Source organism: Pseudophryne corroboree, chromosome 5 (genome assembly GCF_028390025.1).
Source record: "Pseudophryne corroboree isolate aPseCor3 chromosome 5, aPseCor3.hap2, whole genome shotgun sequence".
NCBI classification, from domain to species: Eukaryota; Metazoa; Chordata; class Amphibia; order Anura; family Myobatrachidae; genus Pseudophryne; species Pseudophryne corroboree.
Genome location: NC_086448.1, coordinates 846558950 through 846574639, shown reverse-complemented (window position 1 = coordinate 846574639; position 15690 = coordinate 846558950). Strand labels below are relative to the sequence as shown.

Here is a 15690-nt window from a genome sequence, read left to right as displayed (position 1 = left end):
TGCCCTCATGCAGAGAATCTTTTGGGACGTTTAAACCGAAGTGCCTTATTTTTACCCCAGGCTCTGCTGCCTCTATTGACAGACTAGCCTATTTTTTCTCTCATTTATTCAGCTTATTTATTTAGCTGATATCTTTTACCTGTTCTTCGTATGCTGAGGTAGAGTATATAGAGCTTTCATCGTCTGATGATTATCATGTGTAGCCTGTGAAGTTGATGATTTATTTACATTCGGTTCATCAGCTTGTCTTATTGAAGACGCTGTTGGGGATATACCGCAATCAGTGAGCGGCATGTGTTAATAATGTAAGAATTAACATTTCAGCTAAACTGTACAAGGTCTGTGCAAACATCGCCTCAATGGGTCTATCTATACCTGATGTAAATCAGGAATGTATTATGCTAAACAGCAAATCATTTTTACACATAACCATCCTGTACCAGATCATAGAGGATAATACAGTTTATGCCGAACAACAACATATTAAGTGTTTGCTGCCCTTAGACATAATTACTCAGCACTTTCATAGTGTACTACACAACTTTGTGACTGTAACTAATCACTTTTCTCTAAAGTGATATGTGTGACCCTTCCCATGCACCTGCATTAAGGATCAGAAGATCAACCGACAATCATTTATTATTAAGTCAGCATCACACTAGCTGTCAGTCACATATTATACATATATATATATATATATATATATATATATTATACACATCATATGAGCAGATTATCAACTACGAACACATCTCAAAGCATATAGGAGTACATATTACTGAATTCTGTTCTATACAGATCTTTAAAGTATTCAGACGCATTGCAAAGAAAACCACAGTAATGTACACAGACTCATATGCAATAGGCACTAAAGTTAACTATTCATACAACAAATGTAGATAGAATTTTAGTACTGTATAACCCGTACTCAGTAGAGTGGGATACAGGGAGACTACAATCAATACATTAGCGAACACTGAGTGGATCCAGACGCTACTAGTGTACACTGCCGCTCTGGTAACTATTTAGTGGACACAGACGCTCAGTGAACGTTCGTGCATGCAGACGCTCATGTCTGCGACCCAGTCTCTTAGCAGTAACCTTAGTGTATACAGACGCAGCGGCCTATGCTGCGACCGAGTCCCCTCATGGTAGCGTCTGAGACAGAAGTGAGGCAATCAGTTCATGGCGGGAGACGCACAGAAACTGGTCATGAACTGGGGGAGGGGCGATCAGGAGAGCGTCTGACTCCCCTCTGCTGACATCAACCCTAGGGATCGCAACCTCAAACTATTCCTGGCACCTACTGATCCCTAAAGCCTAGCGCTGGAGCACCCGTGGTGGCGGCACGCCAGCTACTGTTTGATAGTCTCCTCCTAATACAGTGCGGCTGTGTCCGTGTTCTCCGACTACATGGAACCGATGCCTTACCTTCTCCCCGTGCTCCGGCCACAGCCTGGTAATGTCTGCTGGACCTGCTAGTAACATCCGACACAGACGCCCGTCGAGACAGCACTTGTACCGTGGGTAAGCGTTGTTGCGACCCGGCGGAGAGTTGTTGGAGCGACTCTTTCCAATATGCGTATAAGACGCTGTTAGGAAAGATGACTATAAAAATAAATCAAATAAAGCTTAGGGCTGCCAAACACAGCAGCCTGTAACCATGGTCCGGCTCCTGCAGTACCAAACAAAAAACTGATTTGACTGAGTCGGTGGGCGGGATTATATGGACGAGCCCGGTGCATTCTGGGAGGCCAGAAAGCTTGTGATCGTTTGGTGCCAATCCGCTGTCGCTCCAGCATATCCCAATGTTATCCTGTGGATAACCTGTGGACCCTGCCGGAGAAAACCCCCATAGTGTGTGGCAGCGATGGGGAGAGGGTAATGGGGGGGGTCAGTTACTGGGTGACTATGTGTGCGGTACGGTATATATAATGTAATTACACCCGCTGATGATGACGTGTCCTGTCTTTTCTCCCCTCTCTCTCTCTCTATATAACAACATTCTGATTTGCGCTCTCTGTAACGCACATTGCGGGGGGAGCAGTATACAGCGGTGTGGGGGCAGTTACTGGGTGACTATGTGTGCGGTATGGTATATATAATGTAATTACACCCGCTGATGATGACGTGTCCTGTCTTTTCTCTCCTCTCTCTCTCTATATATAACATTCTGATTTGCTCTGTAACGCACGTTGCGGGGGGAGCAGTATACAGAGGTGTGGGGGCAGTTACTGGGTGACTATGTGTGCGGTACAGTATATATAATGTAATTACACCCGCTGATGATGTGTCCTGTCTTTTCTCCCCCCCCTCTCTCTCTATATATATATATATATATATATATAACATTCTGATTTGCGCTCTCGGGGGGAGCAGTATACAGAGGCAGGGGGGGCCGCCCTAGGAAACATCATTATGGGGACACTGTACATGGAAAGATGGGCCAGGCCTACAGATCGGGGTACAACGGCTTATCCAGAGACACTGAGAGGGGCAGCGGGCACCAGAGGGCAGGGCGGAGGAGGAGAGGAGGCTGGCACCAGTTTCTCTACAAGGATCGACAGCAATTTGAGCGCAAGCTGAAGAAAGTTGACATGACGTACGTGGAGGAGGAGAGGCAGCGGGGCCAGCGTTTCAGTGACGATGAGAACGAGGCGCTGGTGGCCGGGGTACTCAGTCACTATAAGGAGCTGTGTGGTCACTCCTCACTAAAGGGCAGCGCCTCACAGAAACGGCGCCTCTGGCAGGAGGTAGTAAATAAAGTCAACAGTGTAGGGACAACTTACAGGACTATCGAAGTGTGCAAGAAGCGGTACGGTGACTGTCGACGGGCGGTGAAGCTGAAGATGGCCGCCATGGAGCACCAGGCGCTGGGCCACGGAGACCCTCTGGAGCAGATCAGGTTCAGCCACTGGGAGGAAAACCTCCGGCAGAAGATCAGCTCGGTGGCAGCGAGTGGACCTCAGCATGTGCTGGACACCTGTGAACCCTCCAGCCTGGACCTGGGAGGTAAGAGGCACAGCATGCAGCAATGCGGGATGTATTATTATAATGAGAGACCCCAGCGGCAGCCTGGCACCCGGACCTGCAGACCTCCTGCACCTGTGCTGACTTATATCATTATCTCCTGCAGATCACAGTCCCGCAGAGACCACCACGCACCTGTCCTCGTCCTGGTCACCCACCATCGATACTTCTGGTAAGAACCCTGGTGCCTCTATACAGTCCTGGTATCCCAAACCGATGTATCTGCAGATGGAGCCATCTTTATCTTGGCCTTTACTAGGAATAACTGAGACTGGGCAGTCAGACCTAACCCCCTGCTGTATTGTTCTCTCTGTATTGTATTGCAGCTGAGAACAATAGATGAAAGGCTTATGCTAATAACCATGGTGCGCCTAGGTGCAGCAGAGAAGCCAAGATAAATGTGGCTCCATCTGTACTTCTCCCTATAACACATATTACTAAATGGGGTAAAATTAGGGGATTCTGTACTGGAAAATGACTTAGGGGTTCACATAGATAACAAACTAAGCAGCAGTACCCACAGTAGGACTGCAGCAAAGAAGGCTAATAAGATATTATCATGTATAAAACGGGGTATTGATGCTAGGGACGAGAGTATTATACTCCCATTATATAAATCACTTGTGAGGCCACACCTTGAATACTGTGTACAATTCTGGGCACCGTACTACAAAAAGGATATCCTGGAGCTAGAAAAGGTTCAGAGGCGGGCGACCAATCTAATCAAGGGCATGGAGACGCTGGAATACGAGGAAAGGCTTGCAAGACTAGGCATGTTTACACTGGAAAAGAGGAGACTAAGAGGGGATATGATCAACATCTACAAATATATAAGGGGACAATACACAGAGCTTGGGAGGGTCCTGTTTTCTATAAGATCAGCACAGAAGACACGTGGTCACTCGCTTAGGTTAGAGGAGAGGAGATTCCACACATTGAGGCGTAAAGGCTTTTTCACAGTAAGGACGATACATGTTTGGAATTCCCTGCCTGAGGGAGTAGTAACTGCCGACTCAGTCAACACCTTTAAGAATGGGTTAGATAGTTGTTCTGAAGTTAGCAAGTTCTGGGGTTTAATACAAGCCTACACTAAAGATAAGCTACACATTGATATAGTGGCTTCTCCTGATTGGGCTATCTGGGACATGCAAAGCACGTCTTCCATCCCTAAACCACCACCTGGCCAGCGCATGCTATTTACTAAACTAGCGGCTGCAGGCAAAAAAAAAACATTCTGTCACAATGGATAGCTACGGATTCATTGTCTAGCTTTATTCCTACCAAGGTTATCATATCTATTTCACATGGAGTGGCTTGAAATGTTGATCAGCAAGGAAAGGAAAATAAAAAGGTTCTTCGATATTTGGCTCCCTTATGTACAGACGCAGGCGGAAGTCGTTAGGAACCCTCTTCGACAAGCCATATCACACACTAATTGGTACACTCTTGAAACGCTTGCCACGGGTCAACCCCCTTTCTAGGAATCTTTGAGAATTGTCAGGAAACACTTATTATCCTTACCTAACCAGTACTGTACATTTCTGTATCATACCAACCTGTCTCTGCGTTATCATGTCGTTATGCTACATATTATTATATATATGTTTTATGCAAATGTCCAATAAAGTATTATTAAAAAAAAAAAGAATGGGTTAGATAAAATCCTATTGGATAAATATATTCAGGGTTATGGGGTGTAGGCACGCATTATAGGTAAATGAACTTGCCCTACATAAAAATACCTCGATCTATAATAAGACTGCATAGGAGACCACAAATAGGTTGAACTCGATGGACAATTGTCTTTTTTTCAACCTTAGTTACTATGTTACACCTGGATAGCGACGACATTAGCCACCTAATCTGTCCTATGCCACCTATTACTATAGCATATCATTAACCACTTCCACCAAACTGGTCACTGGTGTTTTAAAGCAGGGGTTAGCTGCTGTGGTACTACACATCCCAGCATGCCCTGACTGGTTTTCTGTCAGGTCACACCATAACTGTGACAGGGCATACTGGGATGTGTAGTCCCACAGCAGCTGGAGTGCCAGACGTTGCCTGGCCCTGTATTACAGGGTCTGCTCTTTGTGTGCCCAGCACTGGGAATAGGGTGTCAGCGTCTCGGGTGTCGTGTCTGCTCTGCCATCATACAACACCATACAGATATCATGTATGTTCCTTGCCACTAGGTCATGCCCCCAAGGCCTAGTATAGAGAGACTATAACGCCTCCATTAGACAGGGGCATTATGGGTAAGGGAAAACAAACAATGGCCTCTGTACTGGATGGTCAGCACCGTCACAGAAACTAGTAATGTTCTGGAACAATGCAATGTGTGAACGCTGACCGGTTACTAATGATATTTAGCTGACAGGAACTTTGCTTCAGTCACTCAGGTCATCCAGCCGCCGGCGTACGAGCCTGTCTCCGACTGTGAAGAAGCCACCTCCCCGCTGGACATCCAGCTGGTCAGCGAGTCTGAGGAGGAAGCCCCCCATTCTCCTGCAGCCCCTGTCCACGATGAGACATCGTCTGCAGACGGACCCCACCAGTCCCATAAGATCCCCGCCCCGCCAGACATGGCACAGGAGTCCCTAGGGGCTGAGCAGCATTACCTGCGGCTGCAGGATGACTACAGCAAGGGTCTGCGGCATCTGAGACAGTCGCACAACACCGAGCTGCACAAGCTGCGGCGGAACGTGGTGGCCGGCAACGCCAGTGTGGTGCAGCATCTGGAGGGGCTGGCTGCGGAGGTCCGGGAGCTGAACGCCCACGTGCGCCAGATACACATGAACCAAGCGCACTTTAATCTCATGTTCCAGAATTATCTCAGCGACACCAAACAGTTTTACGGGGCTATGGTGCAGGCCATGAGAACCCTGCAGCAAGCGCCGGCCGTAAGCCCCACGGCCTCGGGGGCTTCGTCTCCCGTACCGTCACCCAAGCCTCCCGTGATGCAGACCACTCCGAGCCACCTGCTGCTGTCAGCCATGTCCGACTTTCCAGCCCTGTCCCCAGCCGGTTCCGCAGAGCCCGCGTCCGCCTCCTCCACCACCTCGGAGGTCTACACAGGCAGCCACCACGTCAGGAGGTCAGCCTACGCTTTCCAGCCCAGGTCGCTGCAGAAACACTGAGCTGTCAGGGAAGCGCTGGACGGCCCTCGGGGAGGCTTGTTGGACAATGTTACATCATTGATATTTTTGTGAACCTCACAGTAACACAACTTATGTGCCGTCATTCTGTCATGTGACTGTGACAAGGCCTCGCCCTGTGTGGACACGTTCCTAATGTATCCCTGGCACCGTGGACACCCGACCTGTCATTCAGTGTCACATACGTGTCACATACAGCGCTGTACATGTCAGTGTAAGTTCTGTCAGCAGTCTGCAGGGAGCGATGCTGGAACCACACTCTGGGGGGGATTCAAACCTGATCGCTACAGTGTGTTTTCGCACAGCGGCCGAACAGGTCATAACAGCGCACGCATATGCACCGCAATGCGCATGCGCGTCGGACAACAACAACGGGGATCACCGGTCAGCGATGGGATGGTGCGAAAATTCCATTTACACGTGCGCTCACAGAGTAATTGATAGGAAGAGGACGTTTGTGGGTGGTAACTGAGCGTTTTCTGGGTGTGTCAGGGAATAATGCAGGCGTGTCAGGGCGGGTGTGTGGCGTCTGGAGGAGTAAGTCCTGGCCTGCGCACACACTGGATTTTAGCAGCTCGGCTACACATAGGATCGCACACTTGCACGGCGAATACACACTCCCCCTGGAGGCGGAGACTATCTGATCGCAGGACAGCAAAAAACGCAGCCTAGCGATCAGATCTGAATCCCCCCCATTGTGCGTAACATGAACATTCGGCAGGGGATGGATCAGGGTGTCCGGCTGCGCTGCATGGCGCTGTTGGTGAAGGACCACGGGAGGGGGAGGAGTGAACTGCGAGTGAGGTATAATACCACATATATACTCACACTGACGATACATACAGGTCAGTCGCTTACACTACAAACACACGTATCGCTATGACAGTGTGAGCTGGTCGCCATTTCCAATCTCCCATCAGCCAACGTCTTATTGTTTCACTGTCCGCTGCTGTATCCGTCATGACACAGAATAAGGGGCCTATTCATTACTCATTGGGGCCCGCTGTGTGATAATCGCTCATTGCATACAGCAGGAGTTCCGCCCATAGCGCATTTTACATCTAGATTTTTAGTTCCACGTTGATTTTGCACCGTATGATGCTGCGTTTTTATTGTTACATATAGTGGTACTACCTCAATAAACCAGAGAACGTTTCATGTTTCCTCATGGGGTATAATGACCATAAAGTGTTTATAAGGTGTAATAATCCATTGTGTTCTATACTAACAACGAGTATATAATGCAGCTGCTGTTACCAGGTGATCCCCTAAGTGTCTGATACAGTGACCAACTATCGCACCAGCCACTGACAATGTGACACGAGGGAGGGGTCTGTTACTGAGTGTATACGGGAGACGATGGAGCAGATGTGACACGAGGGAGGGGTCTGTTACTGAGTATATACGGGAGACGATGGAGCAGATGTGACACGAGGGAGGGGTCTGTTACTAAGTGTATACGGGAGAGGATGGAGCAGATGTGACACAAGGGAGGGGTCTGTTACTGAGTGTATACGGGAGAGGATGGAGCAGATGAGACACAAGGGAGGGGTCTGTTACTGAGTGTATACAGGAGAGGATGGAGCAGATGTGACACAAGGGAGGGGTCTGTTACTGAGTGTATACGAGAGACGATGGATCAGATGTGACACAAGGGAGGGGTCTGTTACTGAGTGTATACGGGAGGTGATGGAGCAGATGAGACACAAGGGAGGGGTCTGTTACTGAGTGTATACAGGAGACGATGGAGCAGATGTGACACAAGGGAGGGGTCTGTTACTGAGTGTATACGGGAGACGATGGATCAGATGTGACACAAGGGAGGGGTCTGTTACTGAGTGTATACGGGAGACGATGGAGCAGATGTGACACAAGGGAGGGGTCTGTTACTGAGTGTATACGGGAGACGATGGAGCAGATGTGACACAAGGGAGGGGTCTGTTACTGAGTGTATACGGGAGAAGATGGAGCAGATGTGACACAAGGGAGGGGTCTGTTACTGAGTGTATACGGGAGACGATGGAGCAGATGTGACACAAGGGAGGGGTCTGTTACTGAGTGTATACGGGAGAAGATGGAGCAGATGTGACACAAGGGAGGGGTCTGTTACTGAGAGTATACGGGAGATGATGGAGCAGATGTGACACAAGGGAGGGGTCTGTTACTGAGAGTATACGGGAGATGATGGAGCAGATGTGACACAAGGGAGGGGTCTGTTACTGAGTGTATACAGGAGGTGATGGAGCAGATGTGACACAAGGGAGGGGTCTGTTACTGAGAGTATACGGGAGATGATGGAGCAGATGAGACACAGGGGAGGGGTCTGTTACTGAGTGTATACGGGAGACGATGGAGTAGATGTGACACAAGGGAGGGGTCTGTTACTGAGTGTATACAGGAGACGATGGAGCAGATGTGACACAAGGGAGGGGTCTGTTACTGAGTGTATACAGGAGACGATGGAGCAGATGTGACACAAAGGAGGGGTCTGTTACTGAGTGTATACGGGAGACGATGGAGCAGATGTGACACAAGGGAGGGGTCTGTTACTGATTGTATACAGGAGGTGATGGAGCAGATGTGACACAAGGGAGGGGTCTGTTACTGATTGTATACAGGAGATGATGGAGCAGATGTGACACAAGGGAGGGGTGTGTTACTGAGTGTATACAGGAGGTGATGGAGCAGATGTGACACAAGGGAGGGGTCTGTTACTGAGTGTATACGGGAGGTGATGGAGCAGATGTGACACAAGGGAGGGGTCTGTTACTGAGTGTATACAGGAAATGATGGAGCAGATGTGACACAAGGGAGGGGTCTGTTACTGAGTGTATACAGGAGACGATGGAGCAGATGTGACACAAGGGAGGGGTCTGTTACTGAGTGTATACAGGAGGTGATGGAGCAGATGTGACACAAGGGAGGGGTCTGTTACTGAGTGTATACAGGAGACGATGGAGCAGATGTGACACAAGGGAGGGGTCTGTTACTGAGTGTATACAGGAGACGATGGAGCAGATGTGACACAAGGGAGGGGTCTGTTACTGAGTGTATACAGGAGGTGATGAAGCAGATGTGACACAAGGAAGGGGTCTGTTACTGAGTGTATACAGGAGATGATGGAGCAGATGTGACACAAGGGAGGGGTCTGTTACTGAGTGTATATGGGAGACGATGGAGCAGATGTGACACAAGGGAGGGGTCTGTTACTGAGTGTATACAGGAGACGATGGAGCAGATGTGACACAGGGGAGGGGTCTGTTACTGAGTGTATACAGGAGATGATGAAGCAGATGTGACACAAGGGAGGGGTCTGTTACTGAGTGTATATGGGAGGTGATGGAGTAGATGTGACACAAGGGAGGGGTCTGTTACTGAGTGTATACAGGAGATGATGGAGCAGATGTGACACAAGGGAGGGGTCTGTTACTGAGTGTATACAGGAGGTGATGGAGCAGATGTGACACAAGGGAGGGGTCTGTTACTGAGTGTATACAGGAGGTGATGGAGCAGATGTGACACAAGGGAGGGGTCTGTTACTGAGTGTATACAGGAGACGATGGATCAGATGTGACACAAGGGAGGGGTCTGTTACTGAGTGTATACAGGAGAGGATGGAGCAGATGTGACACAAGGGAGGGGTCTGTTACTGAGTGTATACAGGAGACGATGGAGCAGATGTGACACAAGGGAGAGGTCTGTTACAGAGTGTATACGGGAGGTGATGGAGCAGATGTGACACAAGGGAGGGGTCTGTTCCTGAGTGTATATAGGAAACGATAGAGCAGATGTGACACAAGGGAGGGGTCTGTTACTGAGTGTATACAGGAGGTGATGGAGCAGATGTGACACAAGGGAGGGGTCTGTTACTGAGTGTACACAGGAGATGATGGAGCAGATGAGACACAAGGGAGGGGTCTGTTACTGAGTGTATACAGGAGACGATGGAGCAGATGTGACACAAGGGAGAGGTCTGTTACTGAGTGTATACAGGAGGTGATGGAGCAGATGTGACACAAGGGAGGGGTCTGTTACTGAGTGTATACGGGAGGTGATGGAGCAGATGTGACACAAGGGAGGGGTCTGTTCCTGAGTGTATATAGGAAACGATAGAGCAGATGAGACACAAGGGAGGGGTCTGTTACTGAGTGTATACAGGAGATGATGGAGCAGATGTGACACAAGGGAGGGGTCTGTTCCTGAGTGTATACAGGAGGTGATGGAGCAGATGTGACACAAGGGAGGGGTCTGTTACTGAGTGTATACATAAGATGATGAAGCAGATGTGACATAAGGGAGGGGTCTGTTACTGAGTGTATACAGGAGACGATGGAGCAGATATGACACAGGGGAGGGGTCTGTTACTGAGTGTATACAGGAGGTGATGGAGCAGATGTGACACAAGGGAGGGGTCTATTACTGAGTGTACACAGGAGATGATGGAGCAGATGTGACACAAGGGAGGGGTCTGTTACTGAGTGTATACAGGAGATGATGGAGCAGATGTGACACAAGGGAGGGGTCTGTTACTGAGTGTATACGGGAGGTGATGGAGCAGATGTGACACAAGGGAGGGGTCTGTTACTGAGTGTATACAGGAGGTGATGGAGCAGATGTGACATAAGAGAGGGGTCTGTTACTGAGTGTATACAGGAGGTGATGGAGCAGATGTGACACAAGAGAGGGGTCTGTTACTGAGTGTATACAGGAGGTGATGGAGCAGATGTGACACAAGGGAGGGGTCTGTTACTGAGTGTATACAGGAGACGATGGATCAGATGTGACACAAGGGAGGGGTCTGTTACTGAGTGTATACAGGAGATGATGGAGCAGATGTGACACAAGGGAGGGGTCTGTTACTGAGTGTATACAGGAGGTGATGGAGCAGATGAGACACAAGGGAGGGGTCTGTTACTGAGTGTATACAGGAGATGATGGAGCAGATGTGACACAAGGGAGGGGTCTGTTACTGAGTGTATACAGTAGGTGATGGAGCAGATGTGACACAAGGGAGGGGTCTGTTACTGAGTGTATACAGGAGGTGATGGAGCAGATGTGACACAAGGAAGGGGTCTGTTACTAAGTGTATACAGGAGACGATGGAGCAGATATGACACAGGGGAGGCGTCTGTTACTGAGTGTATACAGGAGACGATGGAGCAGATGTGACACAAGGGAGGGGTCTGTTACTGAGTGTATACAGGAGGTGATGGAGCAGATGAGACACAAGGGAGGGGTCTGTTACTGAGTGTATACAGGAGACGATGGAGCAGATATGACACAGGGGAGGCGTCTGTTACTGAGTGTATACAGGAGACGATGGAGCAGATGTGACACAAGGGAGGCGTCTGTTACTGAGTGTATACAGGAGATGATGGAGCAGATATGACACAGGGGAGGCGTCTGTTACTGAGTGTATACAGGAGACGATGGAGCAGATATGACACAGGGGAGGCGTCTGTTACTGAGTGTATACAGGAGACGATGGAGCAGATGTGACACGGGAGGCGTCTGTTACTGAGTGTATACAGGAGACGATGGAGCAGATGTGACACGGGAGGCGTCTGTTACTGAGTGTATACGGGAGATGATGGAGCAGATGAGACACAAGGGAGGCGTCTGTTACTGAGTGTATACGGGAGACGATGGAGCAGATGTGACACAAGGGAGGCGTCTGTTACTGAGTGTATACAGGAGACGATGGATTAGATGTGACACAAGGGAGGCGTCTGTTACTGAGTGTATACAGGAGATGATGGATCAGATGAGACACAAAGGAGGGGTCTGTTACTGAGTGTATATGGGAGGTGATGGAGCAGAAGAGACACAAGGGAGGGGTCTGTTACTGAGTGTATACAGGAGGTGATGGAGCAGATATGACACAGGGGAGGGGTCTGTTACTGAGTGTATACAGGAGATGATGGAGCAGATGTGACACAAGGGAGGGGTCTGTTACCGAGTGTATACAGGAGACGATGGAGCAGATGTGACACAAGGGAGGGGTCTGTTACTGAGTGTAAACAGGAGACGATGGAGCAGATGTGACACAAGGGAGGGGTCTGTTACTGAGTGTATACAGGAGACGATGGAGCAGATGAGACACAGGGGAGGGGTCTGTTACTGAGTGTATACAGGAAACGATAGAGCAGATGAGACACAAGGGAGGGGACTGGTACTGAGTGTATACAGAAGACGATGGAGCAGATGTGACACAAGGGAGGGGTCTGTTACTGAGTGTATACGGGAGGTGATGGAGCAGATGTGACACAAGGGAGGGGTCTGTTACTGAGTGTATACAGGAGACGATGGAGCAGATGTGACACAAGGGAGGGGTCTGTTACTGAGTGTATATGGGAGGTGATGGAGCAGATGTGACACAAGGGAGGGGTCTGTTACTGAGTGTATACAGGGATGATGGAGCAGATGTGACACAAGGGAGGGGTCTGTTACTGAGTGTATACAGGAGAGGATGGAGCAGATGTGACACAAGGGAGGGGTCTGTTACTGAGTGTATACGGGAGAGGATGGAGCAGATATGACACAAGGGAGGGGTCTGTTACTGAGTGTATACAGGAGGTGATGGAGCAGATGTGACACAAGGGAGGGGTCTGTTACTGATTGTATACGGGAGGTGATGGAGCAGATGTGACACAAGGGAGGGGTCTGTTACTGAGTGTATACAGGAGGTGATGGAGCAGATGTGACACAAGGGAGGGGTCTGTTACTGAGTGTAAACAGGAGACGATGGAGCAGATGTGACACAAGGGAGGGGTCTGTTACTGAGTGTATACAGGAGGTGATGGAGCAGATGTGACACAAGGGAGGGGTCTGTTACTGAGTGTATACAGGAGGTGATGGAGCAGATGTGACACAAGGGAGGGGTCTGTTACTGAGTGTATACGGGAAGTGATGGAGCAGATGTGACACTAGGGAGGGGTCTGTTACTGAGTGTATACGGGAGATGATGGATCAGATGTGACACAAGGGAGGGGTCTGTTACTGAGTGTAAACAGGAGACGATGGAGCAGATGTGACACAAGGGAGGGGTCTGTTACTGAGTGTATACGGGAGATGATGGAGCAGATGTGACACAAGGGAGGGGTCTGTTACTGAGTGTATACAGGAGGTGATGGAGCAGATGTGACATAAGGGAGGGGTCTGTTACTGAGTGTATACAGGAGGTGATGGAGCAGATGTGACACAAGGGAGGGGTCTGTTACTGAGTGTATACAGGAGACGATGGAGCAGATGTGACACAAGGGAGGGGTCTGTTACTGAGTGTATACAGGAGACGATGGAGCAGATGTGACACAAGGGAGGGGTCTGTTACTGAGTGTATACAGGAGGTGATGAAGCAGATGTGACACAAGGAAGGGGTCTGTTACTGAGTGTATACAGGAGATGATGGAGCAGATGTGACACAAGGGAGGGGTCTGTTACTGAGTGTATATGGGAGACGATGGAGCAGATGTGACACAAGGGAGGGGTCTGTTACTGAGTGTATACAGGAGACGATGGAGCAGATGTGACACAGGGGAGGGGTCTGTTACTGAGTGTATACAGGAGATGATGAAGCAGATGTGACACAAGGGAGGGGTCTGTTACTGAGTGTATATGGGAGGTGATGGAGTAGATGTGACACAAGGGAGGGGTCTGTTACTGAGTGTATACAGGAGATGATGGAGCAGATGTGACACAAGGGAGGGGTCTGTTACTGAGTGTATACAGGAGGTGATGGAGCAGATGTGACACAAGGGAGGGGTCTGTTACTGAGTGTATACAGGAGGTGATGGAGCAGATGTGACACAAGGGAGGGGTCTGTTACTGAGTGTATACAGGAGACGATGGATCAGATGTGACACAAGGGAGGGGTCTGTTACTGAGTGTATACAGGAGAGGATGGAGCAGATGTGACACAAGGGAGGGGTCTGTTACTGAGTGTATACAGGAGACGATGGAGCAGATGTGACACAAGGGAGAGGTCTGTTACAGAGTGTATACGGGAGGTGATGGAGCAGATGTGACACAAGGGAGGGGTCTGTTCCTGAGTGTATATAGGAAACGATAGAGCAGATGTGACACAAGGGAGGGGTCTGTTACTGAGTGTATACAGGAGGTGATGGAGCAGATGTGACACAAGGGAGGGGTCTGTTACTGAGTGTACACAGGAGATGATGGAGCAGATGAGACACAAGGGAGGGGTCTGTTACTGAGTGTATACAGGAGACGATGGAGCAGATGTGACACAAGGGAGAGGTCTGTTACTGAGTGTATACAGGAGGTGATGGAGCAGATGTGACACAAGGGAGGGGTCTGTTACTGAGTGTATACGGGAGGTGATGGAGCAGATGTGACACAAGGGAGGGGTCTGTTCCTGAGTGTATATAGGAAACGATAGAGCAGATGAGACACAAGGGAGGGGTCTGTTACTGAGTGTATACAGGAGATGATGGAGCAGATGTGACACAAGGGAGGGGTCTGTTCCTGAGTGTATACAGGAGGTGATGGAGCAGATGTGACACAAGGGAGGGGTCTGTTACTGAGTGTATACATAAGATGATGAAGCAGATGTGACATAAGGGAGGGGTCTGTTACTGAGTGTATACAGGAGACGATGGAGCAGATATGACACAGGGGAGGGGTCTGTTACTGAGTGTATACAGGAGGTGATGGAGCAGATGTGACACAAGGGAGGGGTCTATTACTGAGTGTACACAGGAGATGATGGAGCAGATGTGACACAAGGGAGGGGTCTGTTACTGAGTGTATACAGGAGATGATGGAGCAGATGTGACACAAGGGAGGGGTCTGTTACTGAGTGTATACGGGAGGTGATGGAGCAGATGTGACACAAGGGAGGGGTCTGTTACTGAGTGTATACAGGAGGTGATGGAGCAGATGTGACATAAGAGAGGGGTCTGTTACTGAGTGTATACAGGAGGTGATGGAGCAGATGTGACACAAGAGAGGGGTCTGTTACTGAGTGTATACAGGAGGTGATGGAGCAGATGTGACACAAGGGAGGGGTCTGTTACTGAGTGTATACAGGAGACGATGGATCAGATGTGACACAAGGGAATGGTCTGTTACTGAGTGTATACAGGAGATGATGGAGCAGATGTGACACAAGGGAGGGGTCTGTTACTGAGTGTATACAGGAGGTGATGGAGCAGATGAGACACAAGGGAGGGGTCTGTTACTGAGTGTATACAGGAGATGATGGAGCAGATGTGACACAAGGGAGGGGTCTGTTACTGAGTGTATACAGTAGGTGATGGAGCAGATGTGACACAAGGGAGGGGTCTGTTACTGAGTGTATACAGGAGGTGATGGAGCAGATGTGACACAAGGAAGGGGTCTGTTACTAAGTGTATACAGGAGACGATGGAGCAGATATGACACAGGGGAGGCGTCTGTTACTGAGTGTATACAGGAGACGATGGAGCAGATGTGACACAAGGGAGGGGTCTGTTACTGAGTGTATACAGGAGGTGATGGAGCA

General features: G+C 49.4%; 1 protein-coding gene across 4 annotated transcripts in view; it reads left to right on the top strand.

The window, feature by feature from the left end:
• Positions 1-7344, top strand: part of LOC134928685 (uncharacterized) — a 97623-nt gene extending 90279 nt beyond the window's left edge. For all 4 annotated transcript variants that reach the window (XM_063924678.1, XM_063924676.1, XM_063924677.1 and 1 more), the window contains 3 exons: positions 2380-3012; positions 3137-3202; positions 5425-7344. In XM_063924678.1, coding sequence (XP_063780748.1) covers positions 2380-3012; positions 3137-3202; positions 5425-6170 — 1445 coding nt within the window. In that variant the 3' untranslated portion in view covers positions 6171-7344. The remainder of the gene's footprint in view (positions 1-2379; positions 3013-3136; positions 3203-5424) is intronic.
• Positions 7345-15690: the final 8346 nt, after the last annotated feature.